The following is a 27,909-nucleotide window of genomic DNA, read 5'->3' on the forward strand; positions in this document are numbered from 1 at the left end:
CCCACTAGGTCCGCGCCGACTAGCGATCCTCGCGCATCAACGCTAACCTACAAACACTAGGAACAATTTACATTTATACCAAGCCAATTAACCTACAAACCTGCACGTCTTTGGAGTGTGGGAGGAAAATGAAGATCTCGGATCCCAAACCCACGCAGTCACGAGGAAAATGTACAAACTCCGTACAGACAACTCTGGTAGTCGGGATCGAACCCGGGTCTCTGGTGCTGCAAGTTAGCCACCTTGCTACCCTTGTTTGGTGTGGGCAAGTTGGGCCGAAGGGCCCATTTCCACACTGTAAGGGCCCATTTCCACACTGTATGACTCTATGGTGTAAAATCATGACTGCGAAATGGGGAATCCTACTGCTATTTCAACTTCAGATAGTTCCTCTGTCCCTCCCTTCCCCTCCTCCTTCCCAGATCTCCCTCTATCTTCCTGTCTCCACCTATATCCTTCCTTTGTCCCACCCCCGACATCAGTCTGAAGAAGGGTCTCGACCCGAAACGTCACCCATTCCTTCTCTCCCGAGATGCTGCCTGACCTGCTGAGTTACTCCAGCATTTTGTGAATAAATCGATTTGTACCAGCATCTGCAGTTATTTTCTTATAATCCTACTGCTATTGTAGATTAAAAATGTGTCTTTCAATACTATGCATTCAGCAAAATACAATGTCCTTTAAGTATGGACATGCCATCGCCATTGTTTAGGCTAGTTTAGATATAGCAAAGAAACAGGCCCTTCGGCCCACCAGATCCATGCTGACCATCGGTCACCTGTTCATACTAGTTCTTCGTTACCCAGCATTCTCATCAACACACTCAGGTCAATTTACAGAAAGCAATTAACCTACAAACCCACGTTGGGATGTGGAAGGAAACCGGCGCACCCAGAGGCAACCCACGCAGTCACAGGGAGAACGTGCAAGCTCCACACAGACAGCGCCCGAGGTCAGGATCAAATCCGGGTCTCTTCGCGGTGTGACGCAGCAGCTCTACCCGCTGCGCCACCATAGGTTATTTTCTAAAACAATAGCTGATAAAACTAAATGACAAGCTTTTTTAAAAAAAAAAAAACACTTTACCTTTGATGGTAGTTGTTGTATGTTGGTGAGTGGCCAAAAGTACACATAAAACAATCGCCACTACAATCACCACCGGTAACAAAATAATTAGTGCAATTTCCAAACCAGAAAATTTTCTTGTCATTTCTCAATGTAAGCAGAAACCTAATCAGGAAATAAATGAGAACAGATTAAAACATCGGGATATAAGAGGGGCGGAGCACAGAGACGTATTTTCAACACTTTATACATTTCATTAGTACCTTCTATTACAATATTGGGATAGGTGGGGCACCAGCCCCAGAGCTCTATCTAACTCTCTTTTAAATCCATCCAGTGAATTGGCTTCCACTGCCTTCTGTGGCAGAGAATTCCACAAATTCACAACTCTCTGGGTGAAAAAGTTCTTTCTCATCTCATTTTTAAATGGCCCCCCCTTTATTCTTAGACTGTGTGGCCCCTGGTTCTGGACTCCCCCAACATTGGGAACATTTTTCCTGCATCTAGCTTGTCCAGTCCTTTTATAATTTCATACGTCACGATAAGATCCCCTCTCATCCTTCTAAATTCCAGTGAATACAAGCACAGTCTTTCCAATCTTTCCTCTTACGAGTCCCGCCATCCCGGGGATTAACCTCGTGAACCTGCGCTGCACTGCCTCAATAGCAAGGATGTCCTTCCTCAAATTAGGAAACCAAAACTGCACACAGTACTCCAGATGTGGTCTCACCAGGGCCCAGTACAACTGCAGAAGGACCTCTTTACTCCTATACTCAAATCCTATACTCAAATCCTCAAATCTTAAGGCAACTTCACACTGCCTTAGCAAGGTATTTATTCACAAAATGCTGGAGTAACTCAGCAGGTCAGGCAGCATCTCGGGAGAGAAGGAATGGGCGACGTTTCGAGTCGAGACCCTTCTTCAGTCTGAGATAAAACACTAATACACAATCCCATTGGTTTCAGTGCAAGCTAGTTATTCCCAGACATGGGTTCCCTTGCGGTGAGCATCTAGGGAGAGATTTGGTTCCGTTAGAGGGCACAGATATAAGTGGAATCAAAAAGCAATGTGCTTGCTATCAATGGCTCCTTGCATCAGGGATCTGTCGATTTCCGTCCACGCTGTGAGACATAATAAAAAAATAGCCAAGTCTCTAAATGAGTACACCAGTGATCTCCTTAATGCAATAAATCTGTATTTCTGCCGATATTGAATTAGTATTGACACGTGTATCGAGATACAGTGGAAAACTGTTTTGCGTCCTATGCAAGAAAATCGTAGGCAGGGCATCAATGCATGCAAAATACAAATAAATAGAATGAGGAGTGCAGCAACTACAGTGAAAGTGCAGGTTAGAAAACAAGTGCAAGGGCTGCAATGAGGTAGTTTGGAAGACTGGATATTCATCCCTAACTTATGACAGCGTTAGTTCGGGAGTTTGATAACAGGAGTCCAAAGGGTGGAAAATGGTGAAATGTTGCAAACTTTCAGGTCTCATTCTGGAACAAGCCCAAGAGTGCAGAGTGTTTTATTGCCATATGTCCCAGATAGAACAATTAAATCCTGACTTGCAGCAGCACAACAGTATATGTAAACATAGCACACTATAAACATCATAAATGAGAATAGACAATAGACAATAGGTGCAGGAGGAGGCCATTCGGCCCTTCGAGCCAGCACCGCCATTCAATGTGAAAATGGCTGATCATTCTCAATCAGTACCCCGTTCCTGCCTTCTCCCCAGATCCCGCTATCCTTAAGAGCTCTATCTAGCTCTCTCTTGAATGCATTCAGAGAATTGGCCTCCACTGCCTTCTGAGGCCGAGAATTCCACAGATTCACAACTCTCTGACTGAAAAAGTTTTTCCTCATCTCCGTTCTAAATGGCCAACCCCTTATTCTTAAACTATGGCCCCTTGTTCTGGACTCCCCCAACATTGGGAACATGTTCCCTGCCTCTAACTTGTCCAACCCCTTATACGTTTTGATAAGATCTCCTCTCATTCTTCTAAATTCCAGTGTATACAAGCCTAGTCGCTCCAGTCTTTCAACATATGATAGTCCCGCCATTCCGGGAATTAACCTAGTAAACCTACGCTGCACGCCCTCAATAGCAAGAATATCCTTCCTCAAATTTGGAGACCAAAACTGCACACAGTACTCCAGGTGCGGTCTCACTAGGGCCCTGTACAACTGCAGAAGGACCTCTTTGCTCCTATACTCAACTCCTCTTGTTCAAAAAAAACGTTCAGTGTGCGTACACATGCATATACATATATATACACATACACAGTCTGAAGAAGGGTCTCAACCCGAAACGTCACTCATTCTTTCTCTCCCGAGATGCTGCCTGACCTGCTGAGTTACTCCAGCATTTCGTGAATAAATCGATTTGTACCAGCATCTGCAGTTATTTTCTTATACTACTTTTCACACACACATATATATATATATCATATCATATCATATATATACAGCCGGAAACAGGCCTTTTCGGCCCACCAAGTCCGTGCCGCCCAGCGATCCCCGCACATTAACACTATCCTACACCCACTAGGGACAATTTTTACATTTACCCAGCCAATTAACCTACATACCTGTACGTCTTTGGAGAGTGGGAGGAAACCGAAGATCTCGGAGAAAACCCACGCAGGTCACGGGGAGAACGTACAAACTCCTTACAGTGCAGCACCCGTAGTCAGGATCGAACCTGAGTCTCCGGCGCTGCATTCGCTGTAAAGCAGCAACTCTACCGCTGCGCTACCGTGCCGCAGTAATAATATATTATATATTATATAATATATATAATATATATATTATATATATATATAAATATATAAATATATAAATATAAATATAAATATAAATATATTTATATATATATACACACACACACATAAAAAACAAATAGCGCAATATTAGTCAATGCAGTTCAGAGCTTATTAGAGGTTGTGGTGTTTAATTGCCTGATGGCTGTATGGAAGAAGCTGTTTCTAAACCTGGACGTTGCAGTTTTCAGGCTCCTGTACCTTCTTTTGGTTACAGAAATGTTGACAGTCACGGAACGTTTGGTTGTGCGTGAAGTTTGCAGAGTGGCTACAGCAGATGGTGCTTTCAATAAGGAAGCACAAACCTTCTTCTACGATGATCCTCAACGAAGTTAATGTCGGAGAATTACTCCTTCCATTCCTCGGTGAACGCACCCTCACACTGTTCCCCTCCCTCCCTCCCTCCCTCCTCTCCCTCCAGAGCTTGTCCGTCTCTCCCTTCTCTCAGTGTGTAGGAAAGAACTGCAGATGCTGGTTTAAACCGAAGATGGACACAAAATGCTGGAGTAACTCAGCGGGGCAGGCAGCATCTCCGGAGAGAAGGAATGGGTGACGTTTCGGGTCGAGACCCGACAAAGAACTCTGCCTGTCCCGCTGAGTTACCCCAGCATTTTGTGTCGATCTGCCTTCTCTCACCTCATTTTGCAAACCATAATGTATTGCAAAGGGGATGCCTACGAAAGGGCCTGTCCCACTTAGGCGATTTTAAGGCGACTGCCGGTGACTAGGTTTTCGCCGAACGTTTGCCGGGGTGTCGCGGGCGTGATCGTGAGGAGTCTTCAATGAATCGTAGCGGATCTCGGCGCTTCGCGGAAAAAGATTCCAGATAGGAATTTCTCGGCAACAGCTGGCTTGTCGCCAGGTATCGTAGTTTATTGCGGGCGCTGTCTGTCGCACGCTGTCCCCAGGTTTGCTAGATTGTCGCAGATGCATTCAGAAGCACGTACTATTAAATTAAGAAAAGGCATTTGAAGATACCAGAAGATAGTTTTGTTTAACCAATTTGTTTACCATCAGGACATTTGACAGGTAGATTGGAGGCGACAGTTTGACGTTCAGGTAGGCGTGGGAATTTTACGATGTTTCCGAAGACGGTGTAATCTCTTAGCCAGGTGCTAGTTTCACAAAAAAAGTGACTTGTATCCACCTGACTCGGCATTGTCGTGGTCATTGTCGTGGGGTAAAAGAAAATTTCGGCGATCTGCTACGACTTTGACAGTCGCCGGCAGTCGCCTTAAAAATCGCGTAACCGGGACAGGCCATTAACGCACCGATGTCTGGGAATAACCAGCTTGCAAAGAAACCAATAGGTTGCATATTAGCATTTTACCTCAGATAGATACACAAAAAACATCTGCGGTGGAGCCAAAACATGTTAAACTGTTAAATTCAATGTTATTGTATCTTTCATAATGATAGAAAGCAATTGAATTTCAAAGTCTCCTGCCTAGAGCGACCACATGCAAACTTTTGCACACTGGCTGAAAGGGAAATGTAGTTTAACAGCACAGTTACTGTGACTAGCTACACAATGTTCAAAAAACAGAAGATGAAGCCCAAATTATTCAAACATTTGTTTAAAGATGCCTTATTAGTTCAATTAAAAAAAAATAGAATAGTTCTCAACACAGTGTAATAAAATAGACAAATAAATTAGTAGGCGATCTGGCCGAGCCCCAAGCGGAACAACGTTGATTAAATAAACGTAAAGAGGAGAGAGAAAAAAACCGACCTCTTACTGTAGCAGAGATGCCCTTCTTGCTCCGAGTTTTGTTAGTGACTCGAGGATACGCTGTTCAGGGGATTGGCATTTTTATTTTCAACCACGAGCGAAACTTGCTGCCAGGTAATGCAAATTGCACGTACAATTTTTAAAAAGTGAAGAAAGTTGGACAATAAAATCACAAGATAGCTTATCTCCCCCCTATTACCCTTGACTTTTGTGGACTTAAACACTAATAGGAAGTTAAAATATTACATGTGTTTAATGCACGATAAGGTCATTGACCTGCAAGTAAAACTGTAGGGGAAGCACTTCTGCACAAAAATGTAGCTACTCAACACTTAAACTATTAATTATTCACTTTTTCCTTTCTCTTATCATATAATTTAGTTTAGTTTAGAGATACAGCTCGGAAACAGGCCCTTTGGCCCACTGAGTCCGCGCCGATCAGCGATCCCCACACATTAGCACTGCCCTACACGCACGAGGGACAATTTACACACATACACCAAGCCAATTAACAGTCTGAGGAAGGGTCTCGACCCGAAACGTCGCCCATTCCTTCTCTCCCGAGATGCTGCCTGACCTGCTGAGTTGCTCCAGCATTTTGTGAATAAATACCTTCGATTTGTACCAGCATCTGCAGTTATTTTCCTACAAGCCAATTGGCCTGCATGCTTGTGTGTCTTTGGAGTGTGGGAGGAAAACGGAGCATCCGGGGAAAACCCACGCGGTCACGAGGAGAACGCACAAAAACTCCATAGAAGACAGCACCCGTGGTCGGGATCCAACCCGGTTCTCCAGGCCCTTCAGGACCTTCGGCCCTCCGAGTCCACGTCGACCGGCACTATAAGGCAGCAAATCTACCGCTGCTCCACCGTGGCTGCCCCAATAAACGCGAGGGAGTTCTTGCAATTGCAGAGCAGACAATTTTTTAAAATAGCACACCTAGTTCTTAAGACATATACTCCAATATTTATTTTAGCTGCACTTCCACATTGACTTTTAGAGCACTAGGTACTAATCAGAAATTGATCAAGCACATTTAGGCTTCTACCAAACATGATCTTCGGCACCTGAAGGCTCTAACCTTTCTTCATTGTTACCCAGAACCAGAGTGATCATTTCTGCACTATTGATTTCATTTGAACTGTGCTATTCTGCATTGTCAGTACACACACACACTGCGATATGCCTGATCATGGAAACTTAATATTAAATCTGAAGTACTTAATAAAAACAGTGCTAACAAAAAGAAAAGGACATTTAAAACAATGTTAAAATATAGACACAAAAGGCTGGAGCAACTCAGCGGGTCAGGCTGCATGTCTGGAGAAAAGGAATAGGTGATGTTTCGGGTCGAGACCCTTTTTAAGGGAGGAAGGGTCTCGACCCGAAACATCACCAATTCCTTTTCTCCAGAGATGTTGCCTGGCCTGCTGAGTTACTCCAGCACTTTGTATCTATCTTCCGACACCTATACATACATGTTCTCCAGAGATGCTGCCTGGCCTGCTGAGTTACTCCAGCACTTTGTGTCCTTTAATGTAGTTTGTGAAAATCTCAAAAGTATTATAGTTCTTATCTCACTGGGCACTTTGTTAAATATTGGTTTCCAATTTTGGTTCTGCCTTCGTGAGCCAATTGGTCTGTGTGATTAGCTAAAGACACCAGTTTCTCTTTTGTGCCTCTGTGTCAGTTATCACGGTGACTGATCCTGCCACGTTTTATCATTATACACAACTTAAGAATTTGCCTGCAATCTGCAGTTCTAATGAAATCTTATCAATCTGAAATACTCCTTCTGTTTCACTCCCCTCCGGAAGTCTCCTGAAATGCCCAAACGAAGCATTTTTGTTTTTAGTAGGAATGAACTGCAGATGCTGGTTTAAACCAAAGATAAGACACAAAACGCTGGAGTAACTCAGCGGGACAGGCAGCATCTCTGGAGAGAAGGAACGGGTGACGTTTCGGGTCAAGACCCTTCTTCAGACTCAAAGTCACGGGAAAGGGAGCCGAGTATAACAGACGATGATGTAGAGAGATATTGAACAAATGAATGCAAAAGAGTGACAAAGATAAAGGAAAGATAAAGGCCATTGTTAGCTGTTTGCTAGACGAGAACAAAAAGCTGGCGTGACTTGGGTGGGGGAGGGATGGAGAGAGAGGGAATGCCGGGGTTACTTGAAGTTAGAGAAATCAATATTCATATCCCTGGGTGTAAGCTGCCCAAACAAAATATGAGATGCTGTTCCTCCAATTTTCGTTTTGCCTCACTCTGACAATGGAGGAGGCCCAGAAACTTACAAAATTCTGAAGGGGTTGGACAGGCTAGATGCAGGAAGATTGTTCCCGATGTTGGGGAAGTCCAGAACAAGGGGTCACAGTTTAAGGATAAGGGGGAAGTCTTTTAGGACCGAGATGAGAAGGGTTTTTTTCACACAGAGAGTGGTGAATCTGTGGAATTCTCTGCCACAGTTCATTGGCTATATTTAAGAGGGAGTTAGATGTGGCCCTTGTGGCTAAAGGGATCAGGGGGTATGGAGAGAAGGCAGGTACGGGATACTGAGTTGGATGACCAGCCATGATCATATTGCATGGCGGTGCAGGCTCGAAGGCACCTATTTTCTATGTTTCTATGTTTCTAGGACAGAAAGGTCAGTGTGGGAATGCGAAGGGGAATTAATGTGGAGGTCAGGTAGGTCCAGGCAGACTGAGCGAAAGTGATTTTATCCCCATCTAAGCTTGTCAAATTGCCCTGAATTATTGCCTGACCATTAGAACATGGAACTGTACAGCACCGGCATGGGCTCTTCGGCCCGCGCTGTTTGTGCCAAACCGTACTCCAAGATAAACTGAACTCAGCTGCCTGTACGTGATCCATATTCCTCTAATTCCTGCACTGCCAGCCGACTGTCCAAAAGCCTCGTAAACACCACCATAGTATCTGCCATCACCCCTGGTAGAGCGTTCCAGGACCCCACCACTCTGTGTAAAAAAACAACTTGCACCGTCGTTCAAAGTGCTGTTCCTGCCCCCACAGCACTTGAACAACAAACAATTGCTGATGTTTAAAATTCTCTGAGGATTTTCATGTGCAACCAGTGATGCTATTGTTGGAAGTGTTGACCTACATACGGTGGAAGGTTTTCAAAGTTTCAATTCCGCAAACATGAAATCGGAAAGAATCAGCTATATAAAAGGAAAAAGAGTCAAAACAACTTCAATCATTATTTTTATTACTTTACCATCGTGGAGATTGTGCCTTTGTCAGACTATCAAGGGGCCAACGACATGAAGACGAGGGGTTTTAGAGTCATAGAGTCATGCACGGTGGAAACAGGCCCTTCGGCCCAACTTGTCCCTGCAAAACTAACATGCCCGTAGTCAGGATTGAACCCAGGTCTCTGGCGCTGTGAGGCAGCAACTCTACCGCAACGCCAACATGCCGCCCCTTGTTCTCGACGCCCCCCCCCCCCCCCCCACGCCAGGTCCCCCTTAGATCTCGGCTCATGTACAGTTTGCTCAGATTCCAATTCCAGACATTAATAAAATGACCCCCTGAGTCAGTCATGTAGGAAAATAACGGCAGATGCTGGTACAAATCGAAGGTATCACGAAATGCTGGAGTAACTCTGCGGGTCAGGCAGCATCTCAGTAGAGAAGGGATGGGTGATGTTTCGGGTCGAGTCTGAAGAAGGGTCTCGACCCGAAACGTCACCCGTTCCTTGTCTTCTGAGATGCTGCCTGGCCCGCTGAGTTACTCCGGCATTTTGTGATACCTGGGGCAGTCAAGTTGGCACTTATTGTAGTCAATAAGTCAAGTTATTGTAGTCAATATCGAGTCAAGTGCTCGAGCCACCATATTGCACAACTTCCCCAAGACATGGAACTATGTAGACTTAATCTGATGTACACAACGTGCATACCCACACGTGCACACACATACACACACGCACACACACACACACACACACGCACACACATACACACACGCACACACATACACACACGCACACACATACACACACGCACACACATACACACACACGCACACACATACACACACGCACACACATACACACACACGCACACACATACACACACGCACACACATACACACACGCACACACATACACACACGCACACACATACACACACGCGCACACCCACGCACACATCCGCACACAGAGTCAAATTGTTCAGCGTACCCCGACCATCTCCCGAGCAGCCGTCGTGGAAGAACGCCTGCTCCGTCTCCTATTTCACAGGCAAGCCTCGCTGCCTTTCCCAGACCTCCCCTTGTCTTGAAGTGGATGGAGTTTGCCTGCAGTACGCGCTGCAAAAACCGGAATCAATAATCGGAGCTCAAAGCAGGCTGATCAAAACGTTACTTAAAGAATGGCTGGAGGCGGTCACAAAAACGCCCAAGCTTTCAAAAGCAGAACGAGGGCAGTCGTGTGGCTTCGATTTTTAAACTTCGCACTGGAATATTTATTTTGTGCTGGATTGTGCAATGTAACCAGGCAGATGTCAGAATGGACAGCATCAGTGCGACGGTGATGCATTGATAGTCGGCAGTTATTGCTGTCATATCCCTCCACCCCAACGTGCCCACACCGGCCAACATGTCCCAGCTACACTAGTCTCACCTGCCCGCGTTTGGTCCATAGCCCTCCAAACCTGTCCTATCCATGTACCTATAAGAAAATAACTGCAGATGCTGGTACAAATCGATTTATTCACAAAATGCTGGAGTAACTCAGCAGGTCAGGCAGCATCTCGGGAGAGAAGGATAAGAAAATAACTGCAGATGCTGGTACAAATCGATTTATTCACAAAATGCACGAAACGTCACCCATTCCTTCTCTCCCGAGATGCTGCCCGACCTGCTGAGTTACTCCAGCATTTTGTGAATGAATCTATCCATGTACCTGTTTAACTTTCTTAAATGTTGGGATAGTCCCTGCCTAAAATACCTCCTCTGGCAACTTACTCCATACACCCATCACCCCACCCCTTGTGTAAAAAAACGTTACCCCTCAGATTCCTATCAAGTAATTTCCCCTTCACCTTAAAACTATGTCCTCTGGTCCTCACTTCACAGTGGCGCAGCGGTAGAGTTGCTGCCTTACAGCGAATGCAGCGCCGGAGACTCAGGTTCGATCCTGACTACGGGCGGCGTCTGTACGGAGTTTGTACGTTCTCCCCGTGACCTGCGTGGGTTTTCTCCGAGATCTTCGGTTTTCTCCCACACTCCAAAGGCGTACAGGTATGTAGGTTAATTAGCCGGGCAAATGTAAAAATTGTCCCTAGTGTGTAGGATAGTGTTAATGTGCAGGTATCGCTGGGCGGCGCAGACCCGGTGGGCCGAAGGGCCTGTTTCCGCGCTGTAGCTCTAAATCTAAAATCTAAATCTAAATCTAAAAAACCACCTACTCTGGGCAAGAGACTCTGTGCATCAAATGAGTTGATAAGGTTCTGCCTATCAGAAGGCAACTTCATAGATCGCCTTCCCCTTCCCTTCCTCCCCCTCCCACTCCTGTCCCACAGAGGCCATCACATAGTGGAGGCACAAGAAACTGCAGATGCTGGAAACTTGAGCAAAACACAATGTGCTGGAGCATCTCAGTAGGGCAGGCAGCATCTCAGATCAGGAATAGACACAAAACACTGGAGTAACTCAGCAGGCCAGGCAGCATCTCTGGAGAAAAGGAATAGGTGACATTTCGGGGTGAGACGCTCCAGTCTGACGAAAGGTCTCGACGCGAAAAGGAAACCACCGATGCTGCCAGTCCCACTGAGTTACTCCAGCATTTTGTGTCTATCTTCCAGCATCTGCAGTTCCTTCTTACACATTTCGGGTTGGGACCCTTCTTCCCGACTACAATATGGCTGAAGAAGGGTTCAGACCCAAAACGTTGCCTGTTCATTCCCTCCACAGATGCTGCCCGACCCTTTGAGTTACTCCAACACTTTGTGTTTATAACCACATAGCAGATGCTTCTTCGTGATGGCAAGACCCTCCAGCACAAAATGGTTAACTAAGACCCCTATCCCGTGCACATTGCATGTCGCCTTCAAAGTGCACAGGATATCGTCATTCATGTTTGTACTGCTTTGCTGATCGTCTGACTTGTATTGTCCAATTCACCTCTTCACCATTGTAGACTTTAGACTCTGTCTATGCAACTGGCCCATTATAATGTTGAGAATAATATTGTGCACTCTGTATCTTCCTCTTTGCTCTACCTATTGCGCTCGTTTGGCTTGATTGTATCCCTTGAAGGATATTCCTCGCACTATCTTTGATCGGACTTTGCAGGCTTTACCTTGCACTAAACGACATTCGCTTACCACGTATCTATACACCATGAATGGCTCTGGTGTAATCGTGCATAGTCTTTCCGCTGACTGGTTAGCACGCAACAATGGCAGTTAGCTGTACCTCGGTACACACGATGATGTACTAAAACTGAAACTGAACTCGTAAGTTCATAAATTCTCGAGGGCAGAATTAGGCCGTTCGGCCCTTCAAGTCTACTCCGCCATTCAATCATGGCCGATCTGTCTTTCCCTCTCAACTCCATTCTCCTACCTTCTACGCACACCTCCTGACACCTGTACTAATCAAGTATTCACGTGTACCACTATCCAGTTTGATTGGAGACCATGCAAAAGAAAGCTTTTCACTGGACCTCAGGAGACACGACAAGAATAAACCTAGAATACATTGCCAGCAGTGTTACTGCTCAACTTGAAGATTTCATCCTCGAATTGATTTGTTTCTTTTACTCAATTTACACATCATCATGGGAACAACCAATGAGGTTTTTCCAAAGTTGCAGCACTGTAAACCAGTTCCAATAACTTTGCACCAACTGCAAGAGAGTCCTGGTGAGTAATACATCAGCACACATACAAAGTTAAAAAATACTGACGAGTCCAAAAATAGAGAAAAGTTATCTGCAACAAAAGTACAACACTTCAAAATCAACCTGGTTGAATATTTAGGCCAAAGTTGGCCAGGCTGCCAAACTACCCGAAATGTCACCCATTCCTTCTCTGCAGAGATGCTGCCTGTGCTGCTGAGTTACTCCAGCTTCTAGTGTCTACTACACCAAGTGGACCTGTTGGGTCCAAACCTCTCCTGCAATAGTGCAGCCCCCTCCCCTCTCCCCTTCCCCCTCCCCTCTCCCCTTCCCCTTCCCCCTCCCCTCTCCCCTTCCCCTTCCCCCTCCCCTCTCCCCTTCCCCCTCCCCTCTCCCCTTCCCCTCTCCCCCTTCACCCACTCAACCCCTCATCCTCCCTCCTCTCCCCTCCCATTCCCAACCCCTCCCTCCAAGGCCTCCCTCCCTCCCTCCCCCTCTCTCCCTAGGAGATTGATTTAAACTTTAAAATGGGAATAACTTAAAAAATATAACACCGATTTCACTGAAACTTCCTCCATTAGCACCAAAGGGACGACGGTGAGTAAGGTGGGCCTAAAATTGTCGCGCTATCGTGTACCGTTTTGGCTGTAGTTCAGTCACAAACAAACAAACAAACAAACGAGAGTTTTTTAGTATATAGATCGTGGGTTTAAACCAGCATCTGCAGTTCCTTCCTACACATTTCTTCTGCTCCACTGCAAAATCTCTTCAAGGCATGTCTACTTTGAAGAGGTTCTCCTCCTCACTCTGATGAGAGTTCTGCAACATCCTCTCTCGCTGATTCCCCTCTGTGGTTCCTCGTGCTCTCCCACTACTTTTTTTGCATATCTTTCATTCGTTGTTCTTTGTCTCTCTACATCATCGTCTATATCTCTCGTTTCCCTTTCCCGTGACTCTCAGTCTGACGAAGGGTCTCGACCCGAAACGTCACCCATTCCTTCTCTCCAGAGATGCTGCCTGCCCTGCTGAGTTACTCCAGCTTTTTGTGTCTGCCTTCGGTTTAAACCAGCATCTGCAGTTCCTTCCTAGTACATTCCTCATTTATCAGCCTTGTGTTAATATATTTTGTCAAACTCATAGATATGAGCACACAGAAGGTGGATACTTCCTTAATATTGTGCGGCTAGAAGACTCCTGTGAGCATCCACTTTAACAGGAACAGAAACATAAGTTTATTAAGGGATTGGACATGTTAGAGGCAGGAAACATGTTCCCAATGTTGGGGGAGTCCAGAACATGGGGCCACAGTTTAAGAATAAGGGGTAGGCCATTTAGAACAGAGATGAGGTCAAACCTTTTCAGTCAGAGAGTTGTAAATCTGTGGAATTCTCTGCCTCAGAAGGCAGTGGAGGCCAATTCTCTGGGTGCTTTCAAGAGAGAGCTAGATAAAGCACTTAAAGATAGCGGAGTCAGGGGGTATGGGGAGAGGGCAGGAACGGGGTACTGATTGTGGATGATCAGCCATGATCACATTGAATGGCGGTGCTGGCTCGAATGGGCGACACAGGGACACAGGGACACAGGGACACAGGGACACAGGGACACAGGGACACAGGGACACAGGGACACAGGGACACAGGGACACAGGGACACAGGGACACAGGGACACAGACACAGACACAGACACAGACACAGACACAGACACAGACACAGACACAGACACAGACACAGACACAGACACAGACACAGACACAGACACAGACACAGACACAGACACAGACACAGACACAGACACAGACACAGACACAGACACAGACACAGACACAGACACAGACACAGACACAGACACAGACACAGACACAGACACAGGCCCCCCAGAGTCAGGATTGAACCTGGGCCTCTGGCGCTGCAAGACAGCAACTCTACTGCTGTGCCACATTAGATCAAAGACGCATATATCTCTTGAGGCCAGAAGGTTTGGAGTGAAAAGTCCCAGGTCCGCAGAGTTTAGGGAATAGCCAGCTGAAGGCATACTGTCAATGGCAAGGCTCAGGGTGACATTTAAAGGAGATGATAGGGGCTTGCCAGGGGTGGTGGTGGAGGCAGATTCAACTGTGACAGTTTAAGAGGCTGTTAGATAGCCACACAGTTATGCACGCTCCATCCAAGACTGCAAGAAACTGCAGCGAATTGTGGACGCAGCCCAGACCATCAGACAAACCAACCTCCCCTCCATTGACTCCATTTATACCTCACGCTGCCTCGGCAAGGCCAGCAGCATAATCAAGGACGAGTCGCACCCTGGCCACTCCCTCTTCCCCTCTCTCCCACCAGGGAGAGTGTACAGAAGTGTGAAAACGCACACCTCCAGATTCAGGGACAGTTTGTTTCTTCCCAGCTGTTATCAGGCAACTGAATCATCCGCACACTAACACTGTCCTGGACACACTTGGGACCGTTTTACATTGATACCAAGCCAATTAACCTACACACCTGTACGTCTTTGGAGTGTGGGAGGAAGCCGAAGATCTTGGAGGAAACCCATGCGATCACGGGGAGAACGTACAAACTCCGTACAGACGGCACCCATGGTCAGGAATCAAACCCGCTTCTCTGGCGCTGAAAGGCAACAACTCTGCCGCTGAGCCACCCCTCATTCTGTTCCTGTAACTTAAGATTTTTTTTTTTTTAAGTGTTCACTTCATTCTTCATTACAAATATGCATTATCACAAGGAAGAGGGAGCAATGAAACTGCCTGACATGGGGCTGGGTGGATGAGTTGTGCTGGCAGATTGTGCTCTGACAGACATCAACGTCAAAAGGGGAGAACATATTCAATGCTTTGTTCAGTACTTTGCCGTAAAATTCCAACCAAACAAAAGCCTCCAGATTAGATGATGACAGGACAGTCGCTGCCAACAACCAAACAATGCCTAATTAAAAGAGGGCTACACAGGCTACATTATTAAAGCAAAGAAGCCTTCTATTTGCTCCATTTATCATCTCATTATAGTCATACTGTAATACTGCATGGCAGCAGAGTACAGCCACTGCTCGCAACAGAATAGGCATTAACTGAAAAGAAGAAATCCATCACTACTTTATTAATGAAGACACCACCGCCTAATTAGCCAGACGTTTTGCATCCATTGTGGAGCAGAAGAGGTATTGTCAGATCAACACAGGTACAATTTACACTTTCAAAAACAAAGATGTAAAAGACTCCGATACCAAGTACTCAGCATGCCAGGCACCAGTTGTGAAAGGGAGAAACTTCATCATTCTTTTCTCTCTTCTCACAGGATGCATTTTCAGTTTCCATTTACGATTTACAAATGATCGACTGATTTTGCATTTACTAATACAAACACTAATAGTATTCTAACAACTTTTTAAAAATAACACGCGTAGGAAGGAACTGCAGATGCTGGTTTAAACCAAAGATAGACACAAAAAGCTGGAGTAACTCAGCGGGACAGGCAACATCTCTGGAGAGAAGGAATGGGTGATGTTTCGGGTCGAGACTGAAGAAGGGTCTCGTCCCGAAACGTCACCCATTCCTTCTCTGCAGAGATGCTGCCTGTCTTATGTCTGTATTATGTCAGTTTGCATTGCAATCTTGCACCATTTTGCTGTTCTGCACTCATCACTATTTATTATTACTGTTTGTTTAATGAGCTACATGTGAACAAGGAATTGCATCGAGTCATATGCCATATGCCAATGTAGACTAATCCAAAATCAGTTCATAAATGGATTAAAAACTTTGGACTGGATTTTAAAAGCAAGAGTTGTAATGAAAGGTGGTGGCTCTGGGTTTAAATGGAAAACCTACAAGTCGAAGATTCATTAACATTTAGGTAACTAATCAATTCCTCCTCCCCCACCTTCTCCCCCAGCCCCCCCCCCCCCCCCCCCATCCCCTCCCTCCTTTCTCCTTGTCCCTCACCTGGACTTGTATCCATATCCCCCCTCCCCTCCCGCCTACACCGTCTACCCTCATAATTCACAATTCTTCAGCCCTTGTCTTGTACCCTCGGTCTTTTCATCTCTGGTCTTTGCCCAAACATTTGCCCATCAACCCCCACGCCTCAACTCATCCGCCAAGGCTGGGGAGAGGATTGACTTACATTCACCAATGACAGACGTCCTCTAACAACTTGCCCCAGCACTACATGGATCTCAGGCAACAGAGGTCCACGAGGAAACCCTGGAAAACATGGGCCATTTCCAGCATCTCATGAACCAGCACCAGCCAAAGGAGGACATCAATGATGAGACCCGCTGCTGCCTTTGGTGTGTCAGCACAACTGTTCGTCTATTGTGCAAGAAGGATACATGGCGAACAAGACTTTACTCTTGATACAGAACTAATGTTCTACTGGCAGGCAATAATTCTTATTTTAAATGCTCAAGACCTGCACCAGCTACAACAAACACCTCAAGTTACTGAAGGAACATCAAGGCTCAACTCGGCAAAATCACCCAAATTTACTGGGAGGGGAGATAACCAAGATCAGGGATCCCATCTAGACCAAACACCTGGAATTAGGTCTAGTTAAGGTTTAAGTATCCTAGTTACACTAAGCACGATCACATGGGATCCATGGCAAGCTAGCAAATTGGATACAAAATTGGCTTGAAGCCAGGAGACAGAGGATGGTGGCAGGAAGTGTTTATTCAGACAGGAGACTTGTTACACGTGTAGCAGAGCAGGGATCAGTGCTAGCTCCACCGAAGAAGGGTCTCAACCCGAAACGTCACCCATTAAGAGTCCGAAGAAGAGTCTCAACTCGAAACATCACCCATTCCTTCTCTCCAGAGAGGCTGCCTGACCCGCTGAGGTACTCCAGCTTTGTGTCGACCTACCTCCACTGTTATGTGTTATTTATATTGACAATATGGATACGAAATATAGGTGGCATGGTGGCTACTTTTGTGGATGACGTTAAAAATGGTGGTTTCGTGGACAGTGAAAAACTTTGTCTAGAATCACAATGGATCTAGGTCAACTGGGCCAATAGACAATAGGTGCAGGAGGAGGCCATTCGGCCCTTCGAGCCAGCACCGCATTTCAATGTGATCATGGCTGATCATTCTCAATCAGTACCCCGTTCCTGCCTTCTCCCCATACCCCCTGACTCCGCTGTCCTTAAGAGCTCTATCTAGCTCTCTCTTGAATGCATTCAGAGAATTGGCCTCCACTGCCTTCTGAGGCACGGCAGATGGAATTTAATGCAGATAAATGCGACGTGTTGTATTTTTGGAAAGACAAACAAGGGCAGGACTTGCACAGTAAATGGTAGGACATTGGAGAGTGTTGTAGGCAAGAGAAACCTAGGAGTGCAAGGTCATTTTTCCTTGCAAGTGACAACACAATTAGACACGGTGGTAAAGGTGCACATGATTGCCTTCACCCATCGGGTTATTGAGGTCAGAAGATATTATAACTGTACAAGACATTGTTAAGCCCACATTTGGAGTATGGCGCGTAGTTCCGGTAGCCCTGCTATTTGAAAGGATGTCATTAAATTGGAAATAGACAAAAAGCTGGAGTAACTCATCGAGTCAGGCAGCATCTCTGGAGAAAAGGAATAGGTGACGTTTCTAGTCGAGATCCTTCTTCAGACTGAGAGTCGGGGGGAAAGGGAAATGAGAGATACAGACGGTGATGGAGAGAGAGATATAGAACAAATGAATGAAATATTTGCAAAATGGCAATGATGGCAACAAAGGAAACAGGCCATTGTCAGGCAAGAATAGAACAGACAATAGGGCGGCACGGTGGCGCAGCGGTAGAGTTGCTGCTTTACAGCGAATGCAGCGCCGGAGACTCAGGTTCGATCCTGACTACGGGTGCTGCACTGTAAGGAGTTTGTACGTTCTCCCCGTGACCTGCGTGGGTTTACTCCGAGATCTTCGGTTTCCTCCCACACTCCAAAGACGTACAGGTATGTAGGTTAATTGGCTGGGTAAATGTAAAAAAAATTGTCCCTAGTGGGTGTAGGATAGTGTTAATGTACGGGGATTACTGGGCGGCACGGACTTGGAGGGCCGAAAAGGCCTGTTTCCGGCTGTATATATATGATATGATATGATATGATATGATATGATAAGACTCAACAGGATGACTATACCAGCTTCAAAGCTTTCTCCCCCTCCCTCCCCCTCCCCCTCCCCAACCCCTCCCCCAACCCCCCCCCCCCTTCCCCCACCCCCCCCCCCTCTCCCCCTCCCCCCCCTCTCCAAATTCAGTATAGGACATTGAGCAACAATCTTATAGATATAAAAACATGAGAAGAGATATGGTGAATAGCCACAGTCCTTTCCATCAACTAGGTAATTCCAGAACTAGGGTTTAAGGTGAGGGAGGAAAGGAAGGATGGGAGGCACCTTTCTCCACATGGAGGATGCTGTATATATGAAATGAGCTGCCAGATGAAATAGTTAGGAACAATTATGGCATTTAAAAGATACTTGGACAGGTCCACAGATGGGAAACATTTGGAGGGGCAGGGGTGTCTAGTTTGCCAAGGAAAGACACAAAGTGTTGGAGTAACTGGAAGGAGATAATAACAACTTTATCTATTGCCACAAAAGAGAAGCCTCCACTCTGTCCTAAACTTTGTATTTCCGGGTGTTTTCCAGCAAGCTGTAAACTTAACAATACAGATAAGAAGATGGTTATATTTTGTCTGCTTGAAGCTAAACATAACATTGCTTTGTCATGGAAATCAGTTTATAGACCAAACAAGCAAAGTTGGGTTGGTGGATTACTGCAGTGTCTTGCTTTGGAGAAACGTACATATATAGTTAAGGGGAAATACGACACTTTTGAAAAGATTTGGGGCTCGTTTATGAAATTTCTGGATGGGAAAGATTTTACTGGGGCCTTGTAGTGAACTGCTGACTGTCTTTATTTTCATTGTGATTATTGCCTGGTTAGGTTATTAAAGGTGGGAGCAGTTTATATATATGTATATATATATATATATGTATATATATATACTATAGCAGAAACGTGCCTTACTTCCTTTATAATTAAAGTGCCTTTAGGTGCCTAAAAGTGACCTTGCTGTTGATGATACTTGTTATGTTATGTTGTTTTATGTTATGTTAAATGTTTTTGTATGTTATTTGAAAAAGCAATAAAAATAATATTTTTTTAAAAACCAACTCAGCGGGTCAGGCAGCACCTCTGGAGAACATGGAAGGGCGACGTTTCGGGTGAGACCACTTATTCAGACCGCTGCCTGTGCTGAGTGTAACACAACCACCAGAGATCTTGCGACTGCAGGCTTCTCTATTCCTCGTCTGCTGCACAAACCACCCCCTTTTGCTAACATAAAGGATTCAAAACCCAAAGTGCAAACCAAATCTGTGAACCCCCCCACTGTGTTTGTGGAAACCAGCCAGCCAACCAGCGAATTGAGACATACCGCGTTTGTGTGTAACAAACCTGTCACAAATCCAGGCGTCTCCTCGACTGCACCCACACCGTCTCACTGGTAAGTCGAAAACTCAGGAAGAGTTGGAGCTGGAATGAGTCTCCCGGAGTAGAGGCAGCGCTGCTGGGAATGAAACATGTTACAGGTTGAAATTGACAGAGCTACTTACTGGTGGAGTTTGTTCCAGCCCAGTGTCATTGACCATGAAACGCAACTGGACGGTGACTCCATGCAAAACTCCAAGTGTTGAACCCAAATGCCCCTTTTATCTCTACCATGTTTAAAGCAACTGGTTGTTAAATTATGGCAAGCATGCAACAACAAACAAACTTGCATTCGTCCAAATCACTGCTCTCAAAATCAGGGTGAAAACGCTTGTATTTTTTCAAAATCTCCCCAGAATCAATGTTAAAACTGAAGCTTGACACAAAATGCTGGAGTAACTAACTGCTGGAGTTCCGTCCCACACACACACACACACACATTAAAACTCAAGCTGTTGGACTTCACATAACACACACACACACATCTCAGGGCGGCCCTGGGAGTCTAAAATTAAACCTGCTTACATCAGCAAACTACTACTACATACCAGTCTTCAAGGCAAGCTGAGAAACTCTTCTGTCCCCACTGCTGCTGTTGTTATTATCTCGCAAAATAAAGATTGCTGGTCTGGAGTAAATCGAAATGATTGAGGGAATCTGACAGCTTCTTTGCAGCCGAAATGCAAACTGATGGAACCGAATGCAGAAACAAAAACATTTGAAGTAACTGATAAAGCACGAATGTTTTATCAAGTTCACTAACCTAAAGATGTTTCAATTAATGTGTCCTGTGTCCAAATGCAAAGTTGCAGAAGAGGTCACTAACAACAGCTGGAGAAATCAGTCAAAATAAGGAACTCTAACTCCACCCATCTGCCAAACAACCTCCCCCACCCCCATCTTCACCTGTATCCACATCACTTGCCAGGCCATGTTCCCCCCCTCCCCACCCCATCTCTTTTCCAGCATTCTCCCCCCCCCTCCCCCCTCCCCCTCCCCTCCCCTCCCCCTCCCCCTCCCCCTCCCCCTCCCCCTCCCCCTCCCCCTCCCCCTCCCCCTCCCCCTCCCCCTCCCCCTCCCCCTCCCCCTCCCCCTCCCCCTCCCCCTCCCCCTCCCCCTCCCCCTCCCCCTCCCCCTCCCCTCCCCCTTCCCCTTCCCCTTCCCCTCCCCCTCCCCCTCCCCCTTCCCCCTCTGTTACAATCAGTCTGAAGAAGGGTCCCTAAAGGATATTCCTTTAGGAAGGAGGAATTTCTTAAGTCATAGGGTGGTGAATCTGTGGGATTGGCTGTGAAGGCCAAGTCATTGGGTATTTTTAAATTGGAGATTGATAGGTTCTTGATTAGTACTGGTGTCTGGGGTTACGGGGAAAGGGGGGGGAGAGATATCGGATCGCGGGACGAACAAAATGGAGGCGACAGCTACAACGGGCCTTTGTGGCCGGCTGCAAAATGGCACCAAAATGGCGCCTCTTGCACATGGACTCAGTGGGCCGTTCTGTGCTTACCGCACTAACTGGGGTGATTGTGTGTATGTGTGGAGATAGTCTTGCTGAGCTGTATGCAGAAAATGTACTTCACTGTAGCTGGTACACGTGACAATAAAGAAACCATTGAACCATTGAACTAATTGCCTCACCGCTTTGATGCTCTGAACAATTAATTAACTGCTGGTGAAAAGGGGTTGACGTGATCCACCCCAAGATAGTGGCACTGAAAATCTTCAGGCTTTTCAGAGAATAAAAATGAGCTACATGGATCAATAGTATATTCGGTGAGACAAACCGTGCTAATGTTGTATTCATTCTGCACCATAATTATGGTTAATTACAGCAGGTAATTTCATAGACTATTAATAACATTAGTTCCCTTGTTTAGAGTTTAGTTTAGAGATACAGCGTGGAAACAGGCCTTTCGGCCCATCGAGTCCATGCCGACCAGCGATCACCAATTCACACTAGTTCTATGTTATCCCACATTCGAGCCCAAACAGGAGGGGCGATTTTCAGAAGCCAATTAACCTACAAACCCGAAGGTAGACACAAAATGCTGGAGTAACTCAGCGGGTCAGGCAGCATCTCTGGAGAGAAGGAATGGGTGACATTTCGGGTCGAGATCCTTCTTCATTTCGGGTCGAGATCCTTCCTCAGACTCTGGCTGAAGAAGGGTCTCGACCCGAAATGTCACCCATTCCTTCTCTGCAGAGATGCTGCCTGACCCACTGAGTTACTCCAGCATTTTGAGTCTACCTTCAGGTTTAAATCAGCATCTGCAGTTTTCGTTCCTACACAACCTACAAAGCTGTACGTCTTTGGAATGTGAGAGGAAACCGGGGCATCGGGAGAAAACCCACTCCTAGGTGAAAGTATGAACTCTGCATAGATAGCACCCATAGTCAGGATCGAACCTGGGTCTCTAGCGCAGTTAGGCAGCAATTCTACCGCTGCGCCGCCTTGTGGAAAGGGTGAAGTCCTAGCTTTGTTGAACACAGGAAATGATAGACAATAGACAATAGACAATAGACAATAGGTGCAGGAGTAGGCCATTCAGCCCTTCGAGCCAGCACCGCCATTCAATGTGATCATGGCTGATCACTCTCAATCAGTACCCCGTTCCTGCCTTCTCCCCATACCCCCTCACTCCGCTATCCTTAAGAGCTCTATCCAGCTCTCTCTTGAAAGCATCCAACGAACTGGCCTCCACTGCCTTCTGAGGCAGAGAATTCCACACCTTCACCACTCTCTGACTGAAAAAGTTCTTCCTCATCTCCGTTCTAAATGGCCTACCCCTTATTCTTAAACTGTGGCCCCTTGTTCTGGACTCCCCCAACATTGGGAACATGTTTCTTGCCTCTAATGTGTCCAATCCCCTAATTATATTATATGTTTCAATAAGATCCCCCCTCATCCTTCTAAATTCCAGTGTATACAAGCCCAATCGCTCCAGCCTTTCAACATACGACAGTCCCGCCATTCCGGGAATTAACCTAGTGAACCTACGCTGCACGCCCTCCATAGCAAGAATATCCTTCCTCAAATTTGGAGACCAAAACTGCTCACAGTACTCCAGGTGCAGTCTCACCAGGGCCCGGTACAACTGTAGAAGGACCTCTTTGCTCCTATACTCAACTCCTCTTGTTATGAAGGCCAACATTCCATTGGCTTTCTTTACTGCCTGCTGTACCTGCATGCTTCCTTTCAGTGACTGATGCACTAGGACACCCAGATCTCGTTGAACTCCCCCCCCTCCTAACTTGACACCATTCAGATAATAAACAGGAAATGGTATGAGGAAGGGTTCCGACTTGAAATGCCACCTGTTCCTTTTCTCCAGAGATGCTGCCTGACCCGCTGAGTTACTCTAGCATTAGTTCCTTTCTACACAATAATGCTTCTGGATTTCTTTAACTTTAGCTTAACTGAATGAGTTAATCTTGGAGTGTGTAGAAAGGAACCGCAGATGCTGGTTTAAACCGAAGATAGACACAAAAAGCTGGAGTAACTCAGCGGGTCAGGCAGCATTTCTGGAGAAAACGAATAGGTGATGGTTCCGGTCTGAAGAAGGGTCTTGACCCAAAACATCACCTATTCCTTTTCTTCAGAGATGCTGCCTGACCAACTGAGTTACTCCCGCACGTTGTGTCTATCTTTGAGTTAAACTTAGAGTCAACGCTATGGTAAAAGCTAGCTTCTTCCAGCTTCGCACCATAGCTAAAATCAAACCATTCCTCCAATTTGACGACATTGAAAAAATCATCCACGCATTCATTTCCTCCCGCCTAGACTACTGCAACTCCCTATACACTGGGATCAGCCAAACATCCCTGTACCGCCTACAATTGGTCCAAAACGCCGCAGCGAGACTCCTGACGGGTACCCGTAAAAGGGACCACGTCACCCCGATTCTGGCCTCTCTCCACTGGCTCCCAGTACGGTACAGAATCAACTTCAAGCTCCTCCTATTCACATACAAAGCCCTAAACGGGCTTGCCCCCCCCCTCCCCCCCCCCATATCAAAAATCTTCTAACCCACCACTCTACCTCCAGGCCCCTCAGATCGGCCGACTTGGGGCTACTCACTATCCCGCGGTCTAGGCTTAAGCTCAGGGGTGACCGCGCTTTTGCGGTTGCAGCTCCTAGACTGTGGAACAGCATCATTCTCCCCATCAGAACTGCCCCCTCCATCGACTCCTTTAAGTCCAGGCTCAAAACCTATTTCTGCTCCCTAGCGTTTGAGGCCCTCTGAGGGGGTGCTGTGAATTGTCGATGTATGTGCTGTTATGTTTGTGTGCCATTGTATGTTCGTTCTTAGTACCTGAACTGATGTACAGCACTTTGGTCAACGTGGTTGTTTTCAAATGTGCTATACAAATTAAAATTGACTTGACTTGACTTGACTAACAAAATGCTGGAGGAATTCTACAGGTCAGGCAGCATCTGTGGAGGGAATGAACAGATGACGTTTTGGGTCAGGATATGCCATCAGACTGAACATGTTTAAATCTCATTGTCAATGGACTAACTAACTTAATTAGAAAGATATGTTCATTGCTCACTTCTGATAAGACGTTTGATGAAGTTAAAAGATGAGCTGAGACCAAATTAGACCTTCAAATTGAGGAGGATGTTAATATTAAATAATAAGAGCAATTATTGTATCTGATGGTGTTACTCTATTAGTTCTCTTAGTAAAAGCTAAGATTTTATTCTAAAGATAACAGACTGAATGGAAATCCTTTTAAATAACTTAGAATCATAGAGTCATAGAATCTCTCATCTCATGAAAGAATGTGCCGACTGGGCTTGTATTCACTGGAATTTAGAAGGATGAGAGGGGATCTTATAGAAGCTTATAAAATTCTTAAGGGATTGAACAGGGTAGATGCAGGAAAATGTTCCTGATGTTGGGGGAGTCCAGAACCAGGGTCAACAGTTTAAGAATAAGGGTAGGCCATTTAGGACTGTGGAGGAAAAACCTTTTCACCCAGAAAGTTGCGATTCTGTGGAATTCTCTGCCACAGAAGGCAGTGGAGGCCAATTCGCTGGATGTTTTCAAGAGAGAGTTAGATTTAGCTCTTAGGGCTAACGGAATCAAGGGATATGGGGAAAAATCAGGAACAGGGTACTGATTTTGGATGATTAGCCATGATCATATTGAATGGCGGTGCTGATTGGAAGGATCGAATGGCCTACTCCTGCAACCTATTTTCTATGTTTCTATGTAATCTAGTGAGTCTGAAAGAGAAAGTTAGTCTCTAGTTGCATTAAAGATACACCGTTGGGAATGGGTCCTTCGGCCCATTGAGTTCACACCGACCCATTCACACCAAAGGGCAGCAGAGTTGTGCAGCGGTAGAGTTGCTGCCTTACAGCTCCAGAGACCCAGGTTCAATCCTGACACGGAGTTTGTACGTTCTCCTTGTGACCTTGATCAGCCATGATCACATTGAATGGTGGCGCTGGCTCGAAGGGCCGAATGGCCCTACTCCTGCACCTATTGCCTATTGACCGCGTGGGTTTTCTCCGGGTGCTCTGGTTTCCTCCCACACTCCAACGACGTGCAGGTTTGGAGGTTAATTGGCTTCTGTAAATTGTTCCTAGTGTGTTGGATGGAAGTAGTGTACGGATGACCCTTGATCGGAACTGTCCCGATAGGCGAAGGGCCTGTTTCCCATGCTGAGCTAAACTAAACTTGTTCGGTGTTTTCACACTTTCTAATTAATGGCGATTATATTCCTCCAGCACTTTAATTATATTTTTATATTAAAAAATTCTGCCCAGAGTCAAGGCAGAAACACTTCCTAATGAATGCCAGTATATATTCTTAAATGCCTTTAGCCATTCATCAATCACCTAATGGATAGAACATTGTATTTAAAAGGAAATGAGTGATTGTGTATAAAGTGACCTTTAAGAAAAACTTGCACCATTCACAGCATTGAACAGATCCATACGAGAGAACTTAAAACAATGAGTGGATGCAGGGAGGTGAGCCTGGGGCTGGAGAGAAAGACAACGCATCTTCTCCAGCTGAGTATCTTTGTACTAAAACTCTCGTTTGTTTGTTTGTTTGTTCCTGAACTGCAGCCAAAACGGTACACGATAGCGCGACAATTTTAGGCCCACCTTACTCACCGTCGTCCTTTGCTGTTAATGGAAGAAGTTTCATTGAAATCGGTGTTATATTTTTTAAGTTATTCATATTTTAAAGTTTAAATCTATCTCCTAGGAAGGGGGGAGGGAGGGAGGGGATGGGAGGAAGAATAAGGGGGGTTGAGGGGGATGGAGTGGGGGGGGAGGGGAAGGGGGAGGGGGAGAGGAGGAGGGAGTGTGGAGGAGGGAGGGAGGGGGAAGGGGGCAAGGGGGCAAGGGGGAGAGGGGGGAGGGGGGGAGGGGAGAAGGAGAGGGTACTGCACCAATGCAGGAGAGGTTTGGGGCCCAATGGGCCCACTTGGTCTAGTAGACACTAAAAACTGGAATTACTCAGCAGGTCTAGGCAGCATCACTGGAGAGAAGGAATAGGTGTCGTTTTGGGTCGAGACCCTTCGTTTTGGGTCGAGACCCTTCTTCAGACTGAGAGTCTGGGGAAAGGGAAGCGAGAGATATAGACGGTGATGTGGAGAGTGACTGTGATGGTATGGAATCGAGCCAGACTGGGGATAGCGCGCTTAGAAACCCTTTGGAATGGACCAAGGGTGCAGGAAGTCTAGACCAATGACCCCCAAACGTGTTGAATGGAAGCCCCATCTATTCGGACCTGACTTGGGGCGGCACGGTGGCGCAGCGGTAGAGTTGCTGCCTTACAGCGCCAGGGACCTGGGTTCGATCCAGACCACGGGTGCTGTCTGTTTGGAGTTTGTACGTTCTCCCTGTGACCGTGTGTGTTTTCTCTGGGTGCCTTGGTTTCCTCCCACGATTCCCAAAATCGTGCAGGTGTGTAGGTTAATTGGCCATGTTTAAATTGTCCCCAGTGCGTAGGATAGTGCTAGTGCACGGGGTGGTCACCGGTCGGCACGGACTCGGTGGCCAAGGGGCCTGTTTCTGCGCTGGATCTCTAAAGTCTAAAGACTCACTCAAATAACACACACACTTTGTTGGTCGGCACGACTCGGTGGGCCGAGGGGCCTGGTTCCGCGCTGCATCTCTAAACTAAACTAAAAATGTTGGGGGTGTCCTTAGGAGTTATGGAGCCCTTATAAGGAGTTACATGCCCTTCGGCCCACCTCGGCCATGCTGACCAAGATGCCAAGAACCAGAGGTATCTACGCGTTTTGGCCGCCTCGTTCGGCGTCCCGACCAGTTCGGTGCCTCTGGTTCTGGGGAGGGGGGGGTCATGTGGTGACACCTGGTAGCAACCCAAGGGCACAACGAACCATCGGCTCTAGAGAGCTGCGTCTTGTCACGGGAGGCGCTAACCATGGGGGCGATACCTGAGTTGGCATTTTAAGGCCGGGCAACGCCCGTGACTGGGGGAGGTGGTAGGGAGCTGTACTGGAGAGAATAAGCACGTCTAGTGCACGCAACTCGTGTCCGATTAGTTTTCGGCTGGACTCCTTCACGTTCCTGCTACGCTAGTCCCATTTTGCCCACGCTTGATCCATTCCCCTCCAAACCATTACCTATCCACGTACTGGAGAAAGTCTACGTCCTACAAAGCAACTCAGAGAGCAGGCTGAGGCCAGTCATTGGCTATATTTAAGAGGGAGTTAGATGTGGCCCTTGTGGCTAAAGGGATCAGGGGGTTATGGAGAGAAGGCAAGGTATGGGATACTGAGTTGGATGAACAGCCATGATCATATTGAATGGCGGTGCAGGCTCGAAGGGCCGAATGGCCTACTCCTGCACCTATTTTCTATGTTTCTATGTTTCTATATTTTTTTCAGGAACATCTCGATTCAATTACTTTAACATTGCTAAAGCTCTGTGAACTAT

The 27,909-nt window shown here is 46.4% G+C and overlaps 1 protein-coding gene across 1 annotated transcript in view; it reads right to left on the reverse strand.

Moving 5' to 3' along the window:
* si (sucrase-isomaltase) overlaps window positions 1–27,909 on the reverse strand; it is a 265,194-nt gene that overhangs the window by 166,653 nt on the left and 70,632 nt on the right. Inside the window, exons 2-4 of the mRNA XM_078410873.1 lie at window positions 20,531–20,669; window positions 19,950–20,058; window positions 1,087–1,230 (exon numbers count right to left, since the gene is read on the reverse strand). Of these exons, the coding sequence (XP_078266999.1) occupies window positions 1,087–1,210 (124 nt within the window). The 5' untranslated portion in view covers window positions 1,211–1,230; window positions 19,950–20,058; window positions 20,531–20,669. The remainder of the gene's footprint in view (window positions 1–1,086; window positions 1,231–19,949; window positions 20,059–20,530; window positions 20,670–27,909) is intronic.

The sequence above is a fragment of the Rhinoraja longicauda genome, chromosome 13, assembly GCF_053455715.1.
Source record: "Rhinoraja longicauda isolate Sanriku21f chromosome 13, sRhiLon1.1, whole genome shotgun sequence".
Lineage (NCBI taxonomy): Eukaryota > Metazoa > Chordata > Chondrichthyes > Rajiformes > Arhynchobatidae > Rhinoraja > Rhinoraja longicauda.